Genomic DNA, 18,719 nt, shown 5'->3' on the forward strand with positions numbered 1-18,719 from the left:
AGACCCTCCAAGATGTTTGGGGATTATTCTGGTAAGAAGTTTGGAGTTGAAAAAGAAAAAGAATTCAATTGAATTCGCCCCTTCCATTATTGTGTTTCTTGGTTTGATTTTGTTTGACTAACTCTGTTGCATTCTGCCTTTTTGTTATGAATAAATAAAAAAAAAGGTTAACTGAATTTCATTTACGGTCAGAGGATTTTTTCAACAGGAATATTTTTGAATTTCTTCGGTCAAATCGGTTAAAAGGGCGTGGGACCTAAAAACAAAAATAAATAAAAAAAAGCGTAGTATTTTGGCAACATATGGTAGTACGTATAGGCAGATGAAACATGTTCAATGAGCGGTGACTCCGTATGAAGCCCGCCATACAGATTTTGCGTTATGTTCAAGAAGAAGAAGAAGAAAAAAAATGGGGTATATTTACGTTCCGGCTGGCTACTCTGAACTAATAAGGGCGGGTAATGGCACAATATCTCTTCATAAACTATGCGACGATTTAGGCCTGTTTTGCTATTTAGGTAAAAACCTCCTATGTTGAAAAATCAATAATGAAATATGTCGCTTTCCCGCCGGCAGGTTCGCATGTTCTGAAAATTAAGGAAAAAAAAATTATTCGTTTTATATTTACTAGAGATTTTTTTGAAATTGTACATTGCTAATTTAGCGCCAAAATGTTTTATACAACTTCGGCACTTGTTTTTTTTTTTTTTCTTCTTTTTCCTACAAAAAGGCAATACACATTAGTGTGAAAGAAAAGAATTAATGTTTGATTAGATTTTACACATTCAAAGAGATACAGGCAAACAATTTCAGAATATAGGCGCGAGAGAGATATGATATTCTATAAATCAACCACCAATGTAAGAGACGTGGTAGATATATACTCACAAACTGCCCCTTTTTTGCGCTAGTTGAGATCATTTGTTTTTAAAGGGAAACGTGTCGAAAAGGTGTTCTGTGATTTCTATCGCTCACATCGGATTGATGAATCTTGTCCGTCAAATGAATTCGAGAAACGGAAATCGGGCCGCTATTGGTCATCACTTTGACAGTCAGGTCACCGTCGTACTGCTGGCCTGGAACAACTTCCATCTGCAGATGAGCTGCGGGAAACATCACCTGCTGTTGCGGCGGCATCGTCGACGAAGACAACGAAGCCGTCGGCGACGGTTGGTGGACAGCAGACGATGCCATCAATCCCTTCACTGATTCGGTCGTCTTACTCGCACCTGATTTCGACGACACATTTGAAATCGAATCTAATTTGAATTAAATTAAAACGTATCAGACCATTCAGTAAATGGCCGTTGTTTGAAGGCTGGTTCGAGTTTTTGTGGTGAACCGATGATTTCGACGTCGGCACAGTCAAAGCCTGTGAAAACGAATTGCCATGTACGACAAATCACAGTTAATGAATTTGAAACATCAGTAAAGCAAACAAAAAAAAAAAAAAAAAAAAAAAAAAAAAAAGAGGGAACAGATAAGGGGTTAGTTTTCGTTTCCTCTTTTTTTTTTGGAGAGCTTAAAGTTATTTCGTATAGGTCATAAGCTATTGAATGGGTGGAGTTATCTGTAGTTTTCCATGTGTCATGTTACGTGTGGTAGGAAATGGCTTCTGTTCAAATTGGGAAGCTCTTCGGCAATTGATTGACAAATGGGTGTCGTTAACCAGTTTTCCTTTTCTCTCGTTCTCGTTTCCCTCTTTTGACGTTGTGTACGTTGAAGATGTACAACTCGTCAATATGTCTATACATCCTCCAAGTCGGCAGGCTGCGCTTAAAGCTTTTCAAACCCGAAAATAGAGTCATATCGGCGCCATATAACTCGCGCTTTCAATAGACCTCAACCGCAGCAGTCCACCCCTTTCTTGATATACGACCTCCTTCCTCTGTTACCAGATTTGTTCCTTGGTCATCCTGACATTACGTAAAAGTCTTAGCCACGCGTTATTTTAGGGTAATGGCAAAATAAACGGTAAATGTCGGGAAAAAAATGGGTCAAAACTGACGGCTTTCTTTTTTTACTTGACGGACGTTGCGCTCGGGGTGGAAGATGATGATGTAAAGTTTCGGAGAAAAGAGGCAGGCCAGCGTGACGGTGGCGCTCAAACTGATGGTGACGCTCATGCTGGTGATCCTTAGCGGCAAATTGCTCGCCGTACTGCCATCCGCCATCATATGCAAAAGAGAATTGAAATAGGGGCAGAAGAGGATAAGGATAACGGCGGTGAGTTTCACATGCAATTGAGAAAAATTCAAAAGTTGGATGTATAAAGAAACCTGAAGTAGATGGGCACAAAGGCCAGCCAGATGACGCACGTTGTGTACATGGTGAACCCAATGTACTTTGACTCGTTAAAGGCGGCCGGTATTTTGCGTGTCACGACGGCGTAGACGGTGCACAGAAGAATCAAAAGAATCGGATATGCAAACGCCTGTCCAACAGTCGAGTAATCAAATATTAGAATAATGTTGCAGCAATGCATTGTCAACTCGTTTCCTTACCATCATGTACGAAGCGTCGGTGAAAGAGGAACACACGAGCAAATTGTCTTCACGTGTCGGATGGACGTGTTTAGCCACCGACGGAGAGACCCACAGCCAGGCCAGCAAAATGAGTCCTAAACACATCACATTGAAACAATGAAATATTTAAAATCATGAAATAACAAGTAAAATACAACTGCTACTACTAGTTTTTAGCTGTGAACGCACTTCTTAGGCTGTCTCGCAGCCATTTCAAACTCTGTACTTTGCAAGTAGATGAAACCACATACTTTGCTTGAATTTTACAGATTCTTCTTCAGATCTTTGAAAACCATTTTCTATAATGAGCCATGGCCGGAACTTTCAAGTTCTTAGCTGCATTAGCAAGACGCATAAGAGCAAAGTTAGCAAAGGATGACCCAACGTAAATGCCAACTTATCCCACCCCCCCCCCCCCCCTCAAGCTGAATAAATGAACATTTATGGCGGCAACATTGAAACATCTGTAAGTTAGAACAAGTTTACGTCTAGCAGAACTCTAGGCCACACCACTTTCGCTGCGAAAAACGTTAACCCATTTTTTCAGAATCCAAAAGATGCAAGGATTTCTCTAATAGCTTGGCAATTCTAGGAAGCAAATGCAAAGTAAAAAAAAAAAGGCAAGAGCAAAGTAAATTATTATTCAGAATAGCGATGAATACATTTATATCCATCGTAGATTGCGTAGGTTAGCATAATACATCAGGTGCAAATAAAGCTCGGAGGCCGAAGATTTCAAGTTTCCACTTTCTTTTTTTTTCTGCTTACAAAAGCTGTTCGACGCACCTTAAATAATGAAATACGTTTCCTGCCCACTTTCCTTAGAAATGTCGTTTTACGTTACGCAATTGCGAACAAGAAAGCTAAATTAGAAATGGGCAGAATTTTTTTTTTTTTTTTTTTTTAACTCGCTTCGTAACTAGTGGTGCCATCTAACGATCAGACTCCGCTTTGAAACTCGCCCGAGTTTTGATCTCGTCGTGAAGAAAGCCCCGTAGGAATAAACGGTTGAAAGCTTTGCATTCGTAATAAGATGGTTGCACTATTCAAAAGGAAACTTTAGCCTTGCAAAACGCTTGGTAGAAACTCTAGCAACTCTAGCTCTGAGCCCTAGGACTTTGATGAAATTTCCAAGGCTACCTAACCTTTTGGACGGATCAAGCCGGTCGGCCAAACCCAAACATGTGTCCCGTGCGAAGTTCATTCCCGTAACAGCAATCTCTTGCAAGGCACTGAATAGTAAAATGAACGTGCACATGTCGAAATAACAGAGTCGTAACAGGAACGTTTTTGAAACGATAAAACCACGCATAGCTATTTCGAGATCTGACGATACAAATAACAAACATTTTTGCCCCAGGCTGTCTGCTGCTTCCCTTTGCCGCCGATCAACAGTGAATAGAGCAACAAGAAATGCAATTTCTTCGTTGTGCTCTGCTATTCTTCCGCGATGAATCTCAATGCGTTAAAAGCTATAGGACGCAAAATTTAATTTCAAAAATATGGTTATCTTAGCAACCTGTCATCCGTATTGTCCAGTTGACGACTGCTCGATTCACCGCACAATGGCGTTCGCAGCAGTAAGCGGAATTGGGCCTTCTATTCAAATTGGAATTCTTAAAAATATTTACAAAAAAAACCAGTAGCTAAATTCAAATATGCGAGAAATTAATCGTTACATTGCGACCTAACCCAAAGTATCCACGCGCACCTCAAGGCCGAATTCGATAAAAATTTTGCTAATTGAAACAGCTATATCGGTTTGCTCAGAACAACGTACGCATAGAACACCGCAGCTTAGCCGCACGACCCAACCCAACTTGAGCTTTCCGATTTCTTAAAAAATATGCGGAGCCTATCTGGAGGCAATGCAGCGCGAAATACGAAAGGGTCGAGTCTGAGATAATTAAGTGCCGTTGAATTTTCCATTTTTGGTCGGTTGACCAGAGCCCGTCCATTCCTATCGTACTCAAGATATCCATTAACGTCAAAATGCAAACAATACGTGCACTTGGCACACTTCAGGCTAAAAGCGATCGATTACGTTCCTTCCCTATTCCCATTGTCCTTATGTTTCAGGCCTTTGCAAATGACACTCCCAGGGTGTGCTGGAGAAGCGTCATGAATCATCTGCGTCTAACCCAGAACTTCCGGGATAACCGAAAAATTGTCAAGATATTTAAAGCAGGTAACTTAATACTATACCCCATCTTCCATTTCTAACAACCTGGACACTTAAACAATTCTATGGCTAAAATAAAGATAACAAAGTCTAACCTTGGACGCTGACCAGCCCACCACATATGGCCAATTGCGATTTAGGAGAGATGAGTCCCGGTCGTCCGGCGGATTTCTTGCCACCGCGGAAAATGCGGGCGATGCGATTTGTTTTGGTGAACAACGCGGCGTAGACGACGCTGAAACACAGCCCAATGGCTGTCTGCTGGACGCCGCAAACGACGTCCGTTGGTCGCAGGACAAACAGGAAGGAGACCATGTAGCAGAGAAGGATGCCACTGAGAAGGACGTAACTCAATTCTCTTCCAGATGCTCGCACCACTGGCGTGTCATTGTGTTGACAAAACACCCCTAAAACCTGTCAGGACAATTAGTGTTTCCATTCGCCTTTCGTTATGAATTTAAACTTAAAAATAAATGTGGTATTTACTGCGAAGGTGAGTAGGATGCCAACAGCCGAAAATGACATGGCTCCAATGGCCCAGCCGGTATCGGGTCGAAGGTAAACCTCAGGAATGTGCAGACATTGATTCCGTTCTGCATTGGGTAGAGTGCCTAGCGGACAAGCTGAGCATTGCGTTTCGTCATCTGGATTTCGGATCTATTTCAGAAAAACAAATGTCGAATGATCTTCCAGATGGCATAGGCATGCTTTTTTCTGAGCATAAGCCCATCAGCCATCGATCGGCACAAGGGATCCAATGATCCAAATCGAACTATATTCTTGCACGCCGTATGATGGTAAACCGAATAAGCTCTGCTGTGCTATCTTCTCCTTACTTCCCTTAAAACGACACCATGCAACACATCGACCTCCACGTTCTTTTTGTCTAACTCCCCCCATCAATATATGCAACATCATGCAGTACCGTCTGATGGGAATTCAATCTCGTCTGCGACCACGTTTCCCCGCTAACTTCGTACTGCCCTATGAAAAGGCAGCTACTGGTCTCTTTCATACAATCAAGCAGAAATCACACAAAGCCAATATCCTCCAGCACATCGCACGTAGCTACAAAAATATAGTAAAGCGTAACGTTACCTGATAGAGAATGCATTCGACGCACGTCCAGCAGCAACCTTCGCCTTCCACGTACTTTTTCGCCTGCGAAGCGTTGCACGGCCGGCTGCAAATGGACTCGGGTGGCGTTGACCGATCGCCTCGGAATCGTAGCTCTTTCATTTAGATACATTGCAAAACGAAACAAAGTACATAAAAATTAAACACTGATTTGTGCCCACTATTACATCTAAATTACAGCAAAAGGTCACCTGTGTTATGGAAACAAATTAACAACCAATAATGCTTAATTACCAACCCAACTCACTTAAAAAGGAAAATTTTCAAAATGGCTGGACAAAAAGTGCGCCAAAATTTTCCTCATCGGTCAGAACTTTACGAGACGTCCAAATCTCAAGAAAGACAAAGACCTAACTGCAAAAGGTAAAGACATTTTGATCCTTTAGAAAGAAAGGAAAGGAAAATTTCCATATTTTCGTTTGCTAACCCCTACCCTAAAAATTTAAAGAAGCCACCAGCGAAATGTTCACCCTTTCCCAAGGTCGATGTTCCCTCCTTCGAGAAAACAAACAAATGAATAACTACATGGGTGTTTGCTCCCAACTCTCTAACCACGTGAGGAAAAGGGAGATTCGGGTGATAGGGTGGATATAGGATAGGAAAGTTATTGTTCTCGAAAAATTTCTTACCCTTCCCTTCTCAGTCTCCATCCGCCATTATGGTTTTGGGATCAACCAATCACAAGAAGTTAATTTCCCAAAGCGAAAATCAGAGGGCTTAGCTTCACTAACCTAATCGAAATAGAGCTTTACAATAATGGCAAACAAACCCAGTAAAAAATGTTTCTGATTAGCTTGCCAAGCTCTAAATCAAATAAATAATAAACACATGTTTTTCTTTTTATATAACCTATCTAAGACAAGACAACAGAGATAAACAATGTCGAATACACTGCCATGACGCAGCACAGTACGAAAGCCAATGCTTCGGGTAATGGAAGCAGTATCGTTTCATTAGGAGAGTGGACAATGTCTCGTCATATAATGATCCTGCCTTTTGATATTCTTTTGTTACTCACGCTTTTTGTTGTATATATGGGTTCCTCTGTAGTATTACTTAACAAAGAAGTGGTATCAAACCCACGTAGACAGGCAAATACATACCATTCGTATCAAGCTTTAGTTGTCCAGAGTGGTATTCACCAATGCGGAGCCTTCGATATCGACCGGGCGAGACTTGCTTGAAATGAATGAGATCATAACGAGCAGGTCCATCTCCGAAATCGTCGAATTGGAAACGATCACCACTCAATCCTGTTAGCAAGAAGAGTAGTATTATGAATTCGCGAAATTAGTAATTAATTACATGTTTATCAAATATAGGACAGCCTTTATTTCCTCGTAATTAACGAAAGGGTAGATTGCAAATACCTGTGAATTCGACTCTTCTGAGATACTTGAGCAGTTCGCTACCGTCAATAGGAACCATTTCTTTGCACAGACCCTTACGGCCGTGACATAAGGTCTGGTGCATATCTCTGATGAACAGACATAAGAAAAACAAATGGTGCGATCAAGTCTATGTTAGAACTTAATTTGGCTTATATCATCGTTTCAGTTACGACGTTTATGTTATTTATCTCGGAAGTAGTTTTTCGTTTCCTTTTTTGTCGACGTGTTTATTGCGTTTGGACTTACGTACTTGAAAGCATTGGCGAAGGCCAAGACAGCGTCGGAAACGTATTGCAGTTGGCCTTCGAACTCAACGCTTTCGGGCGTGAGTTTCTCTTGACCGGTGCACGTCCTATGCCAATCCTATAAAGGTAACATACCAATCCAATTCTTTTACATTTCATCGTATCCAATTTTGTTGATTACCTGATTGTAAGGAGTTGGTGGACTGGATGGGTACCGACACTGGAAATGGTTTTCCCAGAATTCTGTCGAAAAAAAAAAAGGCCAGACATTAAGCTGCACCTTTCTAAAGCCCATACCAATCTTAATTAATGCTATGGCTAAGCAATTAATTGGAAGGTGGAACAAAGATAACTGTAGAATGAGGGCTTTAAAGATAATTTTAAGACATGGCTAGTCATCCTCCCTCGAGAAATAAATCCGGTATATTAAGCAAAGACAACTAACGTGAAAAAGAAAGAATGGATAAAGAATAATTTTCGATAGAAAGACTCACCAATGAACCAGGGATTGCGTTTGTTGTTGAGCGGCGTGAGCGAGAGAAAGTAATTATCGAATCCCCTAATGGGATGAGCTTGCGGAAGAAAAGCCAAAGTGCCTTCGACTTCTGGTTCATTTCCTTCGGAGACGAGCAGCCGGCCAGCCCATCCATCAGATCCGATCCAGTTGAAATTGGCCGTCAGATTGTTGCGTCGAACAGCTCGCATCACTCCCGACACTTCCTGGTCCGACCCGAAAATAATGACACCTTTCGCTTTCGGTTTCGAGTTCAACTTGTGAACAATGCCATTGTAGGCCGCTTCGCTGGCCACGCCCGAATCCTTCACCAGCCGCTCCTTGACGGCGATACAAATGTTGTTCTTGGCCAGCAGCACTTCCAGCTCCTCAAATGCCTGTGAGTAATAAGTGTGGGTGTGGCTGATGACATTGCTTGATCATGAGGTCAACATTGATGGATAGAACTACAAAAGAATGCTTTTCCCTTTGCCAGCTCATAACCGTAGTCTCAGAGAGGGATCGAGTGGCGTCATCCATCAAGTACTCTTTAAGCCTGTGGGTTTGATTCTCCTGATATTGTAAACATACTTTTGGATAGTGCATGAAGCTTGGATACTACCCCATGAAGAAGAAAAAAGACAGTGTAGCATAATACACTTCATTGACACTGAAGGCCAATCGAAAATGGATACGTCTTGGGATTTCTCATGCGTGTTTTCATGAAGATGGAATATATTGGCTTGCAGACAAATATTGGCTCACTTGATCACTATTGATCAAAGCCGTTTGACGTGTTCGATCATGTATCCCGAAGCAAAACAGAGCCATCTTCCACATCGAACAACGTTGCTGTACATTTTTCACGAAAAATGCTCTTGCTGAATTTTTTTGTTTTGCAACAAATTAAAGTACTATTCTACTTTGCCGTAGGAAGCCATGTTCTTGTCTATACGCTTCTACGTCACGATAGTTTGTTAAACGAACCAAACGAGCTGGTATAATGCATTTCGCGATAAGGGGAATAAACCTGATTAAATTTGACTCGAGTATCTAGGCAGTCTAATCAATTGACGAGGTTAACAACTTGATCGATCCACCGTTGGCAAAGATGAAATGTTTACGCCTCTTCCCATTGACAAGCATTTTTTTTTGTTTGGGTGAAAGTTCCAGTAGAACGAACTTTTATGTATCAAAGAGGGAACAATATCCCAAACAATCTCTTTGGGAGAGAGCCTCACACGGTTAATGGTGCCGAGAGCTCGGTTCCGAAAACCCCGGATAGAACATAAAACCGGGCGTGACAATTCAGCTGATATTTCCCTGGCCAAGCTCAAAAAGAAAACTTCTCCGAAATCGTATACACTGCAAGAGATATTCCGGATGGCTGCGTGAAACGTACGCCCACGGGGGAGAACAAAAATCAAAATGAAGTGATCCTGATAGAATCTCAATTTATCCAACTTGGTGACAATTCCACACATGTCCCAAAACTCAATGTAGGGCCATAAGAATTGCATACGGTTGATTGCAAGGGTAGGAATCGAGGATGAAAAGGATTTCAAGTTACCAGTAGGGCAAAGATGGGCGTATGTTGATCATAGAGATGCACATCCGGATGATCACATCACATCTCAGTCAACGGAATAAAATCTAATATTTGAACGCCTTTTGTTATGTTTCGTGTTTTCAATGCTGTCGCATCCAAACTTGGCCGTCAGCTCACGATGTTTGGCATTTTTCTTTTTCTATAGTTTAAAAAAGGCGGCGAGGAAAAGCCTTCAATCTTCCTGCCTTACACAGTGTCCTCGAAATTTATTGACGGTTTCTTGGCAAAGGTTTACTCGTCGATCAAATCGATAAAGCATTTCGGCATCAATAGCTGGTGGGGTAAACATCGAAAGCATTGTGCGAGAGGGTTGTGATGTTTACCTTGATACCGTACGTGGATTCTTCGTAGAGGATAGAAATGTAGGTCCATTTGAGGAATCGAATCATCTGGACGATGGCCATTACTTGGTGATGGTCGGATGGAATAGTCCGCGTGAAATATTCAAATCGTTGCTTGTTACTCAGCTCGGGACTCGACGAGAAGAAGGAAACCTTTTAACAGACACGAGCCGTAAACATCAAACCACAAAAGGAAGTGTTACATTTGTCGTTTAATAGTAAACACGCCGGATATACAGAAAAAGAACGAACAAAAAATCACCTGGGGGATTTTGAAGAGTCGCAAAAGATTTGCCACTTGGATGGACGTTCCCGACGATGAGGCGCCTACCACTCCCGAAATAACTTTATTCCTCACATCCGGTACAGTTCCATCCAGACATTTGTATTCCGTGTCATCGATATTGCTAATGGAACCTACGAGATCGAGATAACAGCATCAACAACTGAATCATTTCAATGTATACAGACCAAATGCACTTTTGCATTCTGTAATTCTCTTGAACGAGGAGCAGATATTTCCTTGTCGGATGCCGATAAACTTCCTTCGGGAAACGTGTTTTTCTTTTCTTCCCCCCCCCCCCCCCCCCCCCCATTTTTTTTTTTTTTGGGGGGGGGGGGGGCTTCCATTCCCTACTTAAGTGCACATGCTGCTTCACTTAGAGAAGACCCACTGCTGCGTGAGTGGCAAAATTCAAAAAAAGAGTCACTCGGTAAGTTCTATCGCTCACGCCAAGAAGCTTAAACTAAGCCTTCGAATAGCGCTGAATTAGTTTGCTCAAACAGTTAACCGAGTACGCCCAGCACTTAAGAGAGTGAAGGATTCAAGGTGGTCCCACCTCAATATAAGGACGTAACACTATATCACCCATTACAGTTAATTAGAAGTAATCGAGTAACTGATGCACATCATACATGTTATTTTATACACATCGTGTGTCTTGTGACGTCATTCTCGAAACGATTGCCATTATAATTCGAATTAAACGTTTTTCTTTACATAAAAAATGTGTTGTGATTTGTTTCCTTATTATCGCATCGTCATTTGTCGTCCGTTGACCAAACAGGAAGGTAAGAGATAACCTAACGTATCTTTTTATGTTTGACGGTCTTATATAATATTCTACGTGATTTATTTCCCCCGTTAATGACGGGACTAGGAATAGAATTTCAAACCTCATTATAGACTCGCCTGTCTCATCGCTAAATAAAGCGTCCAATTATATTGCTAGCGATAGGACATACCGCATGTAAGAGTAGAAGCACATACGTATGCTATGAATTTGTACGTCCAACGGGAGAACCACTGTCAGGACCGTTACGTAATGGCCTGTTAGGCTTGACTATCTGTTTTGCCTTCGTGTTTTTTTTTGTGTATTGTATCGGGAGTAACTGATACTGTAATTCTTTTTGTCCCATCATTTTCTCTGTGCACTGTACCTTTGATAAAAGCGACGGCCTGTTCCAGTCCGTAAGTGTCTTTGTCGCAGTCGTCGAGGATGTGGGCGCCGATGGTGAATCCGGATTCGTTGGACAGGATCGGATTAATTTGATCGATGGTGAACAACATTGTCTCCAAGGCCTTTCCATTTTTTATTTCAAACCAAACGTTTGCAATAAATGTCTCGTTCAATCACTCGTGAATGAAAATATGTTACCTGAATGCCACCTTGTGGCATGACAGGTCCACAGGTGATGTCTTCGTGTCTTTCATGGACCATCATGAGACCACCGAGAATGAGATCACCTTCCACTTCCGCGGCCTTCTTAGTAGGCCATGTGAAATTGAAGGCAGACTTGGAGTTTGACACCTGGGTTCGACTGTACACGAGCAATGGCGATATGAACATCATAGAAAAGAACCACCAAAGGCCCATCATGACGAGTTCGGTTTGCTTTTTGAACTCTTCGTTGATGTACACTGGTTCTATGTTTCTCTACGAATTGATCCGTTTGCTCGTCGATCGGAAACCATCAGGCTCTTCCGTTATCACGGACGACCAAATCACAGCAGCTGTTCCTAATTAGAAATTGTATTAGAACTCCAATTGAGATTAACCGAACATCGTTAATTGAATGACATTCTTTCATTGGTAAGACTAGAAAAAAAATATATATAAGCCTTAAAATTCTAAAATGAATGGCTCGGAAGAACGTGCAAGTCGGTTGAAAGGACGGATGGCCAAGTTAAAGATGAAATTCACGCGTGTTTAAATGCACCATATCATTACTTTTAAATTACCAAAATTCCATTAGCGGAACGAACCTAAAATGCTACGCCAAGTCAAAAGTTTTCTCATTTCATACGCTTGTTTCAATGTTGATACATCTCCGTTTGCCATTCACTCTACTTTAATGAACAGTCTCCTGTGCCCGACATTTTACGCACACCCGTGCACTATACCCGACATCTTACGCTACAGCAGGCGTCCTACATAAAAGCATCGATATAAGTTTCCAACAAGAATTCACTTTGTATCGCCACTTTGGATTCAAATTCCATCCGTTGGTTGGACGTCTCCTGAATGTAAAACAAAATTCAATTTGAGCGTCCATGCAAATACCTATGTTGGATACCACCCCTGACGCGTGACTCTGTTTCTTACAATAACTCAAACGCAAAGGAAACAAAAAATCTTTTTGATTCAAAATGCTATGCACAACACTCTTTCTTCTATTATTAAAGAAAAAAAAAATCGCGAGCTCTGGATAAGTAATCTTAATAACATCCTGTTGCAAAATGTGTCACTGCTCCGATAAAATGCCGTCTATCTCGTTGCAGTACTCGCCATATGCTCGTGGGAGCGAATAAATCGACTATGCGAATGCTCCGAAGGGGGGGTGGGCTCGATCCTTCACGTCTCGGGACAGCTTGAGTCTTGCGATATCACGTGCTGATACGTCCGAAAAGAAAAAAACAAAAATGGGCCCTTCGTGCACGTAGACCATCACTTTAAAACAGCCTTGTACTACATAGGGTAGATGTTCCAATTTTTCGATACTTTTGTTCAATTTAGAAAGATAAGCAAAATTGAGATGGCCATTTTACATGAAGTGCAATTTTGGTTATTGCTATTTTTGTGTTTTCGACGTGATTCATCCCATCTTCATCATTTGAAACTTGTGATCTATAGCGCCGGGGTGATTTACTTGTAAAGCCTTGGGTTGTGTTTATAAAAATAATGGGAAATCACGTGGACGCAAGGCAATAAATAGCACGCGCTGTTCTAATGCTTCGGGAGCGGCGGGAAAAAAAATAAAGCAAAAATCGGTTTGCTTCGTACATGGATACATATATATGGGTTTGGAGTGACAGCACCTTTTTACGAGCAGCGTCAACAGCTTCTTTTTGATTTCCAGACTTGTCCTTCCCTTGAAACGTGTGATTTGATCAACCGTTACTGCAACTCGATTTTGAATAATGCGAAGCGCACTTTTGCGTCACGTGCGGGCAAAAAGCAAGAAAAAAGAGTTTGGTCTCAACGGATTGCGAAAATCTACAAACTTTTCGTTTGATGCGCATCGTCCATGTTGTTCCCGGGACGTTAGAAAAAAGCGAGTTCGGTTCCATAGAAAAGTTAACAATTTTTTTCTGTAGCGTTTTTGATTCGTGGAATATTTCAATTTTCGGTATCAAAGGGGGATTTGCGTAGAATTTAAATGCACCGCTTGTAACATTATGTCATCATCGACTGCCTTTTGTAATACCCTTGGCGCTAATGTATTGCAAAAACGGAATTCAAAATAGGCTCCCGGACTATGTTTATCGATTCAAATTAAATAACGCATCGTTTGGTTTTTCTTCTTCCTTCGAAAACTGTTTGCCCAATCGAAAAACGTTTCAATCAAATCAACTACGTTTGGAGTAAAAAAAGAATTAAATAAGATAAAAAGAAAACATGTCGCGATCGATCGTCTTCTGGCAGATTTCTGATGGAACTGTCTTGTATAGTCTACACATCAAACGCACAGCGGCCAAAGAGTTTATGATTGCACCCCCTTCATATTTGAAAGTTTAGATTCCAAACTGCAACAAAAATGGGATTGAATTCACTTGTGCAACCCCGCAGCAACGATTCAACATACGTCAGAGCCCACAGGCATCTTGCTTTGATAACCTAATAAAGAGAAATGCGTGTACCTAAATCATCTTCGTTTTTTTTCCCCTTCGCTCGCTGAAGAACTAGTTATTCATGAAATAAAAAAAACCCATTTTTTTTCTTCGCAATAGTTCCCGTCTTCTTTTTTGTGCGGTCTCGCATCTTTAAGAAAGGACGATGTCAACGCAAGGTCTCGGATGAGCATCAAATGTCAGCGCTATATTTGTAACACACGGTCTAGTTAACGTCAACAACTATGACAACTATAACGCTATCAATATGATAATGGCTCGGAGTTTTGTTGACCGAGCTGTCGGAAGACTTTTCCTCGTTAGCTAAAAACTCTTTGTTCATCATCGTGATTGCCACACACATAAATGAACAGTCTATGACGTCCCAACCGTCACGCGCGCACAACTTCGTGACAGATCGTGGATCGTAAACGCAACTTTGTCTTGGGCAGAACCGTTTCTTTTCTATACCAGCTGTCCTATTTTTTAAAATTCCTTTTTAGACAACAAGATATTAATAAAGAGTTATTTTGGGACATTTAAAAAGTTTGTCCTAATTGAGGCTGACTTTATACAGTTCTTCGTTATTGCTGTGTGTTCATCGTGCTCTTAATCAACGTACTACGTAATACTTCTAATACGTCCTATTTGTTCATATCGTTTTTGCCGTCTCAACTTTCACGCTGGATCGCATCCGGCTGGTTTACAACATTCGACGTAGGAAGTAAAAATAACCAAAATAAAATGTATAAGGCCAATTTAACGATTGTAATTGACGGAGGGATCACAGTGATGTAAAGATATCGTGAAAAGCAGTCGACCATCGCTGTTTTCACATGTCCAGCAATTTGAGTGAAGACTGAACGACTTGGCCGGTATAGTGGCCGGAAAGGAGCGTGTTCCTTCGTACAAACGGTGAGAAAAAATTGGCAAGGTCTTGTTCCTCTTTTTCTGCTGCTATTGTTGTCGGGACCACTAAATGTAAGCTCATAAGTAGGAATTTATATCCCACTAAATTATACACAGGGTCGTATCGCCTGTCCTTATTCTTCATCTTCACGGCCGATGGTGATTGGCGAGTAGCCGAATTTTTCAGGATGATTCTCCGTGTTTGGCAAATAGCCATCAGTAGTTAACGTTTCTTCGATATAAAATTCGGGGTTGTAAACAATGTTTTTTCTTTTGCTTGTAAACTTACGAGGAAATGGCTGAACTTTCTGCACAAATGAATTGAAATTTTTTTAATCGTTTAGTTCAGTAATTAGCAGGGCATTCTTTCGCTTCCCTGCTTTATTTCTTTTTTGTTTGCTCACATAATTTAACTAAATATTGTGCTGATGCCAGTTAAGCATACAGCCGAGCTTTTATAAAGAGACAAGAAAAAGGCAAAGAGCAGAAAATGAGAGAAGTTTGAGTGTCACGAAGGATCCGAGTATATAACGTTAATACACGTTAATACTCCTTTCTTTGTGTTGCTGCTTGAATGTCAGCACGTGATTGCAGAAAAATGACATAACCAGCCTCTGATGCGGCCAGGCATATAATTGTTGAGAATTAATCTCGATCGGCGCAGCCAAAGGATTTGCTTCGCTTTACTTCATCTTTTCACGGTCTTCGCCGCTTTTTAGAAAATGAGGTCAACCATCAGGCCCACTACCAGGTGTCTTTCTACATTCATTTAGAATTAATCTTCATGTTCTTTTAATAGATACAATAAGCGAAAAAAAAAAGAAATGGGGCTGGCCTTCTTTTTCTGGTTGCCATATGAATTACCTAGAGTAGCACTAATGGACTGTCATATCTCGCCAATATTTTTAGACACACCTCAACGCTGCGTATTGTTGTCTGGAACCATTGGGGCCCTAAAATTGAAAAGTAAATCTCTACCACGCCCTATATAGTGAAAGGACTGCTATGTGGATGATAAGGCATTCAGACGAAGGCTTTCAACCCAAATGTATTTCACTTTCTGTCTGCTTGATAGCCTACATTATGCATGCCATTAGTTTGATGTAGAGACACGCCAACGATCGCCAAATCCTGTTATGTACACATCATATACCTATACGTGTACTGTGTTTCGAGGATTTACTATACGATTGATTTTGCGCCTCACGCAACACGCCCATCGTACGTCTATATTGTCATTTGGAAATTTGATTGCTTCTAGTCTTAAAGTATAATGGCATTCTGTTTATTTTTTTTTTCAAGGTTTCAAATCGACTTGAATAGGCAAGTCGTTGGCACACAACGTTATGTGTTGAAAGAGCTGTGTGTATCATGCCAGTATCCTGTATTACGAGATTTCCATAGCGTTTCGCTTGTAGGATCGATTGAGCTACAGGAAGATTCGCAATCGAATCAATCGAGAAATGATCTATTTCTTTTTGTGTGTGCGTGTGTGCACGAACACACACGACATTGCTGATTCAATAACGCTGATAGTGCCTTTGTCGTTCAACCCGAATGAAAGAAAATCATATGAAAAATATAACGACAATTTTCAATACACCTTGAGGCCGTTCGAAGTATTGACCATTAAATACAGCATGTTATGTCCTGGCCCCATAGCTCTGCATTCCATAGTGATGGGCACATGAGTAGCTGACACAAGTTTTGCCCGTAAATTTATTTGCATAAAAGTAAAGAGGATGGCACGCTTGTAGCTCAGAGGGCTTATTAATGTATAGGATATAAAATAGAAAGAATAAAGGCTTTAGGGAATTCTTCCGATTACCATGCTTCCTTAACCGTGAGCTTATAAAAAAAGAGTTTCTACCAGTAAAAAAGAAGCATGTTCTTTCGCTTTTTCTAAATTGTATGCAAAGCCCATGATAAATCGCAGTTGAGATTACACTATTTTGAAGGTTGGACGAACGGCGTCAAATAGTGCGAAGAAGAATCAATAATGGCAACGATTTTCTTCGACTGGCAAACTATTTCCTACAAGGTCTTTTTCCTTTTTCTATATTGAAGAGCCCTTGCATGTAAACTATACGTAACTTTGTCTGCCCTAGCCAAAGGATAGCCTCCCATTTCCGCGCTTTGTTAAGTTCCTTTTCTTAGTCTGCAGAGACTTGGTGTTAAAAAAAAAAGGGAAGCTACGTAGTTCCCGGAGCTAATTTATCTCCCTTACACGACGGGGCATAGGAAAATTTAAACATTTATTTCGTTTGCCTTTGTAACGAGCTAAAAAAGTAGATCCTCATGAACAGTTCATCGTTTTTTGTTTCTTTATCTTCATCCTCTACCTCTTTATACGTATAGAAAACCTGCAGTCTTCCTTTATTCAAGTTTTGCTGACGATGAAAACATGTCTTTTCTACAGTTGCTGTTTATCATGGCAACATGCAGCATAGTTTCTATGTGCACTTGTGAATTTGTTTGGCTTGCAAACTCTGACAAAGGCTAATGAGCATCAGGATGTGGAGAGGAAACAATGACGGAACTAAGAAACACATCGTCAAGAAAAAGCCCGTAGCTAGAAATTGATATTGGTTACTTGTTTTGTTTGTTTTTCTATGTTCTATCTCGATTGTGTGTAGTGCACATCACGGATTGATTTCCGTGTTTAATGCATTCGCAGCCGCCACTACGTTGCGGAATAAGGCCCATTAGTGTAAGGACATTAAAGGCACGCATAAATAGTTGGCAGCTTGCATCATCCCTCGATTTCATTTTTTGCTCCTCTTATTGTCGTCTTTGAGAAGAGAAAGGATGGACTAGATAGTGGCGAATGTCTTTCAGCCAATAAAAGAGCCTACAAATGAATATGGAAAACGGTAAGACGAAAAGGCTAGGCGAAAGAATTGTTCCACCGTGCGACGAGATTGCGTTTGCAACAATCATTAACGTCACCATCTATTCGATGAATAATGAAATAGAGACTGAAAAAGAAAAGGGCTGCACGATAAAACTGTTTTAAGACGCACTCAGACTAAGAACAAATAATGCAAGTGCAGCATTTGGAAAATGACGGTTTGATTAAAAATTACCGATGTCGACGTGCAATCAAATGTCGATGGCCAGCAGCGATGCACAGAGCGAAAGACGCAAACATCTTAACAAATGCTGCTGGACAAATGGCTCATCAGCTCTTGTTGTATCCACCAGAGGTTTTTTTTTTTAAAAATATTAATTAAGTTTAAAAGTAAATGCACCGTTTAGATGACACCATACAATATAGAACGAATCACTTTCACTTAGACAATTAAATCATAGCGATAAATGCAGCGCGAGAACAAACCAAACAGACGGGCACGAATTGGAGCAGGTGTTCCCCGTTCAGAGAATCAACTGGAACTGGCCTTGTCTGACGATCGTTCCATAGCGCATCCCTCTTTTCCGATGCCCTTGGCGTAGAGACAGACAAGCTTCGTTGAATTTCGGTAGGATCGTTTGCGATGCGCAAGCTCCATACGTCCAGGTAAAATACAAAAATGTGTGTATACAACAAACTATGCATCCATGGAACTCAACAAAAGAGGGGGGAAGGGTTTGCTCAATGTATTACAAGACATTGCATTTCAATTTGCGAGCCAAAAAGCTAATGGTCTCTAATTGTTCATCTGACGAAAGACTGCCAAAGCTGGAGATGCTGCGCTGCATTCATGAGATCTTAGTAAAATCCTCCCCTCTCTTTTTATTTTCAAATCAAACAAATGAGCTAATGATTCTTCTAAGAT

The 18,719-nt window shown here is 41.0% G+C and overlaps 1 protein-coding gene across 1 annotated transcript; it reads right to left on the bottom strand.

Moving 5' to 3' along the window:
- Positions 1 to 623: 623 nt before the first annotated feature.
- Positions 624 to 18,208, bottom strand: LOC130693504 (metabotropic glutamate receptor 2-like). Its single transcript, XM_057516657.2, has 18 exons — positions 18,030 to 18,208; positions 11,582 to 11,943; positions 11,364 to 11,505; positions 10,186 to 10,340; positions 9,906 to 10,076; positions 7,975 to 8,371; positions 7,662 to 7,723; positions 7,486 to 7,598; positions 7,215 to 7,321; positions 6,948 to 7,097; positions 5,806 to 5,939; positions 5,194 to 5,364; positions 4,803 to 5,121; positions 2,505 to 2,620; positions 2,280 to 2,434; positions 2,025 to 2,160; positions 1,291 to 1,372; positions 624 to 1,229 (listed from the first exon to the last, which is right to left on the bottom strand). Exons 2-18 carry the CDS (start codon positions 11,801 to 11,803, stop codon positions 928 to 930), a joined length of 2,934 nt encoding a protein of 977 aa, XP_057372640.1. The 5' UTR covers positions 11,804 to 11,943; positions 18,030 to 18,208; the 3' UTR covers positions 624 to 927.
- Between the last annotated feature and the right edge of the window lie 511 nt (positions 18,209 to 18,719).

The sequence above is a fragment of the Daphnia carinata genome, chromosome 3 (assembly GCF_022539665.2).
Source record: "Daphnia carinata strain CSIRO-1 chromosome 3, CSIRO_AGI_Dcar_HiC_V3, whole genome shotgun sequence".
NCBI classification, from domain to species: domain Eukaryota; kingdom Metazoa; phylum Arthropoda; class Branchiopoda; order Diplostraca; family Daphniidae; genus Daphnia; species Daphnia carinata.

What these genes read in the sequence shown, in the direction of transcription:
- LOC130693504 (XM_057516657.2), bottom strand. Translation starts at nt 11,803, where the DNA reads ATGATGGGCCTTTGGTGGTTCTTTTCTATGATGTTCATATCGCCATTG. An exon ending in CACCAACTCCTTACAATCAG is followed by an intron (nt 7,599 to 7,661) that starts GTAATCAACAAA and finishes TTACCTTTATAG; the next exon opens with GATTGGCATAGGACGTGCAC. An exon ending in CCGACGCTTCGTACATGATG is followed by an intron (nt 2,435 to 2,504) that starts GTAAGGAAACGA and finishes ACTGTTGGACAG; the next exon opens with GCGTTTGCATATCCGATTCT.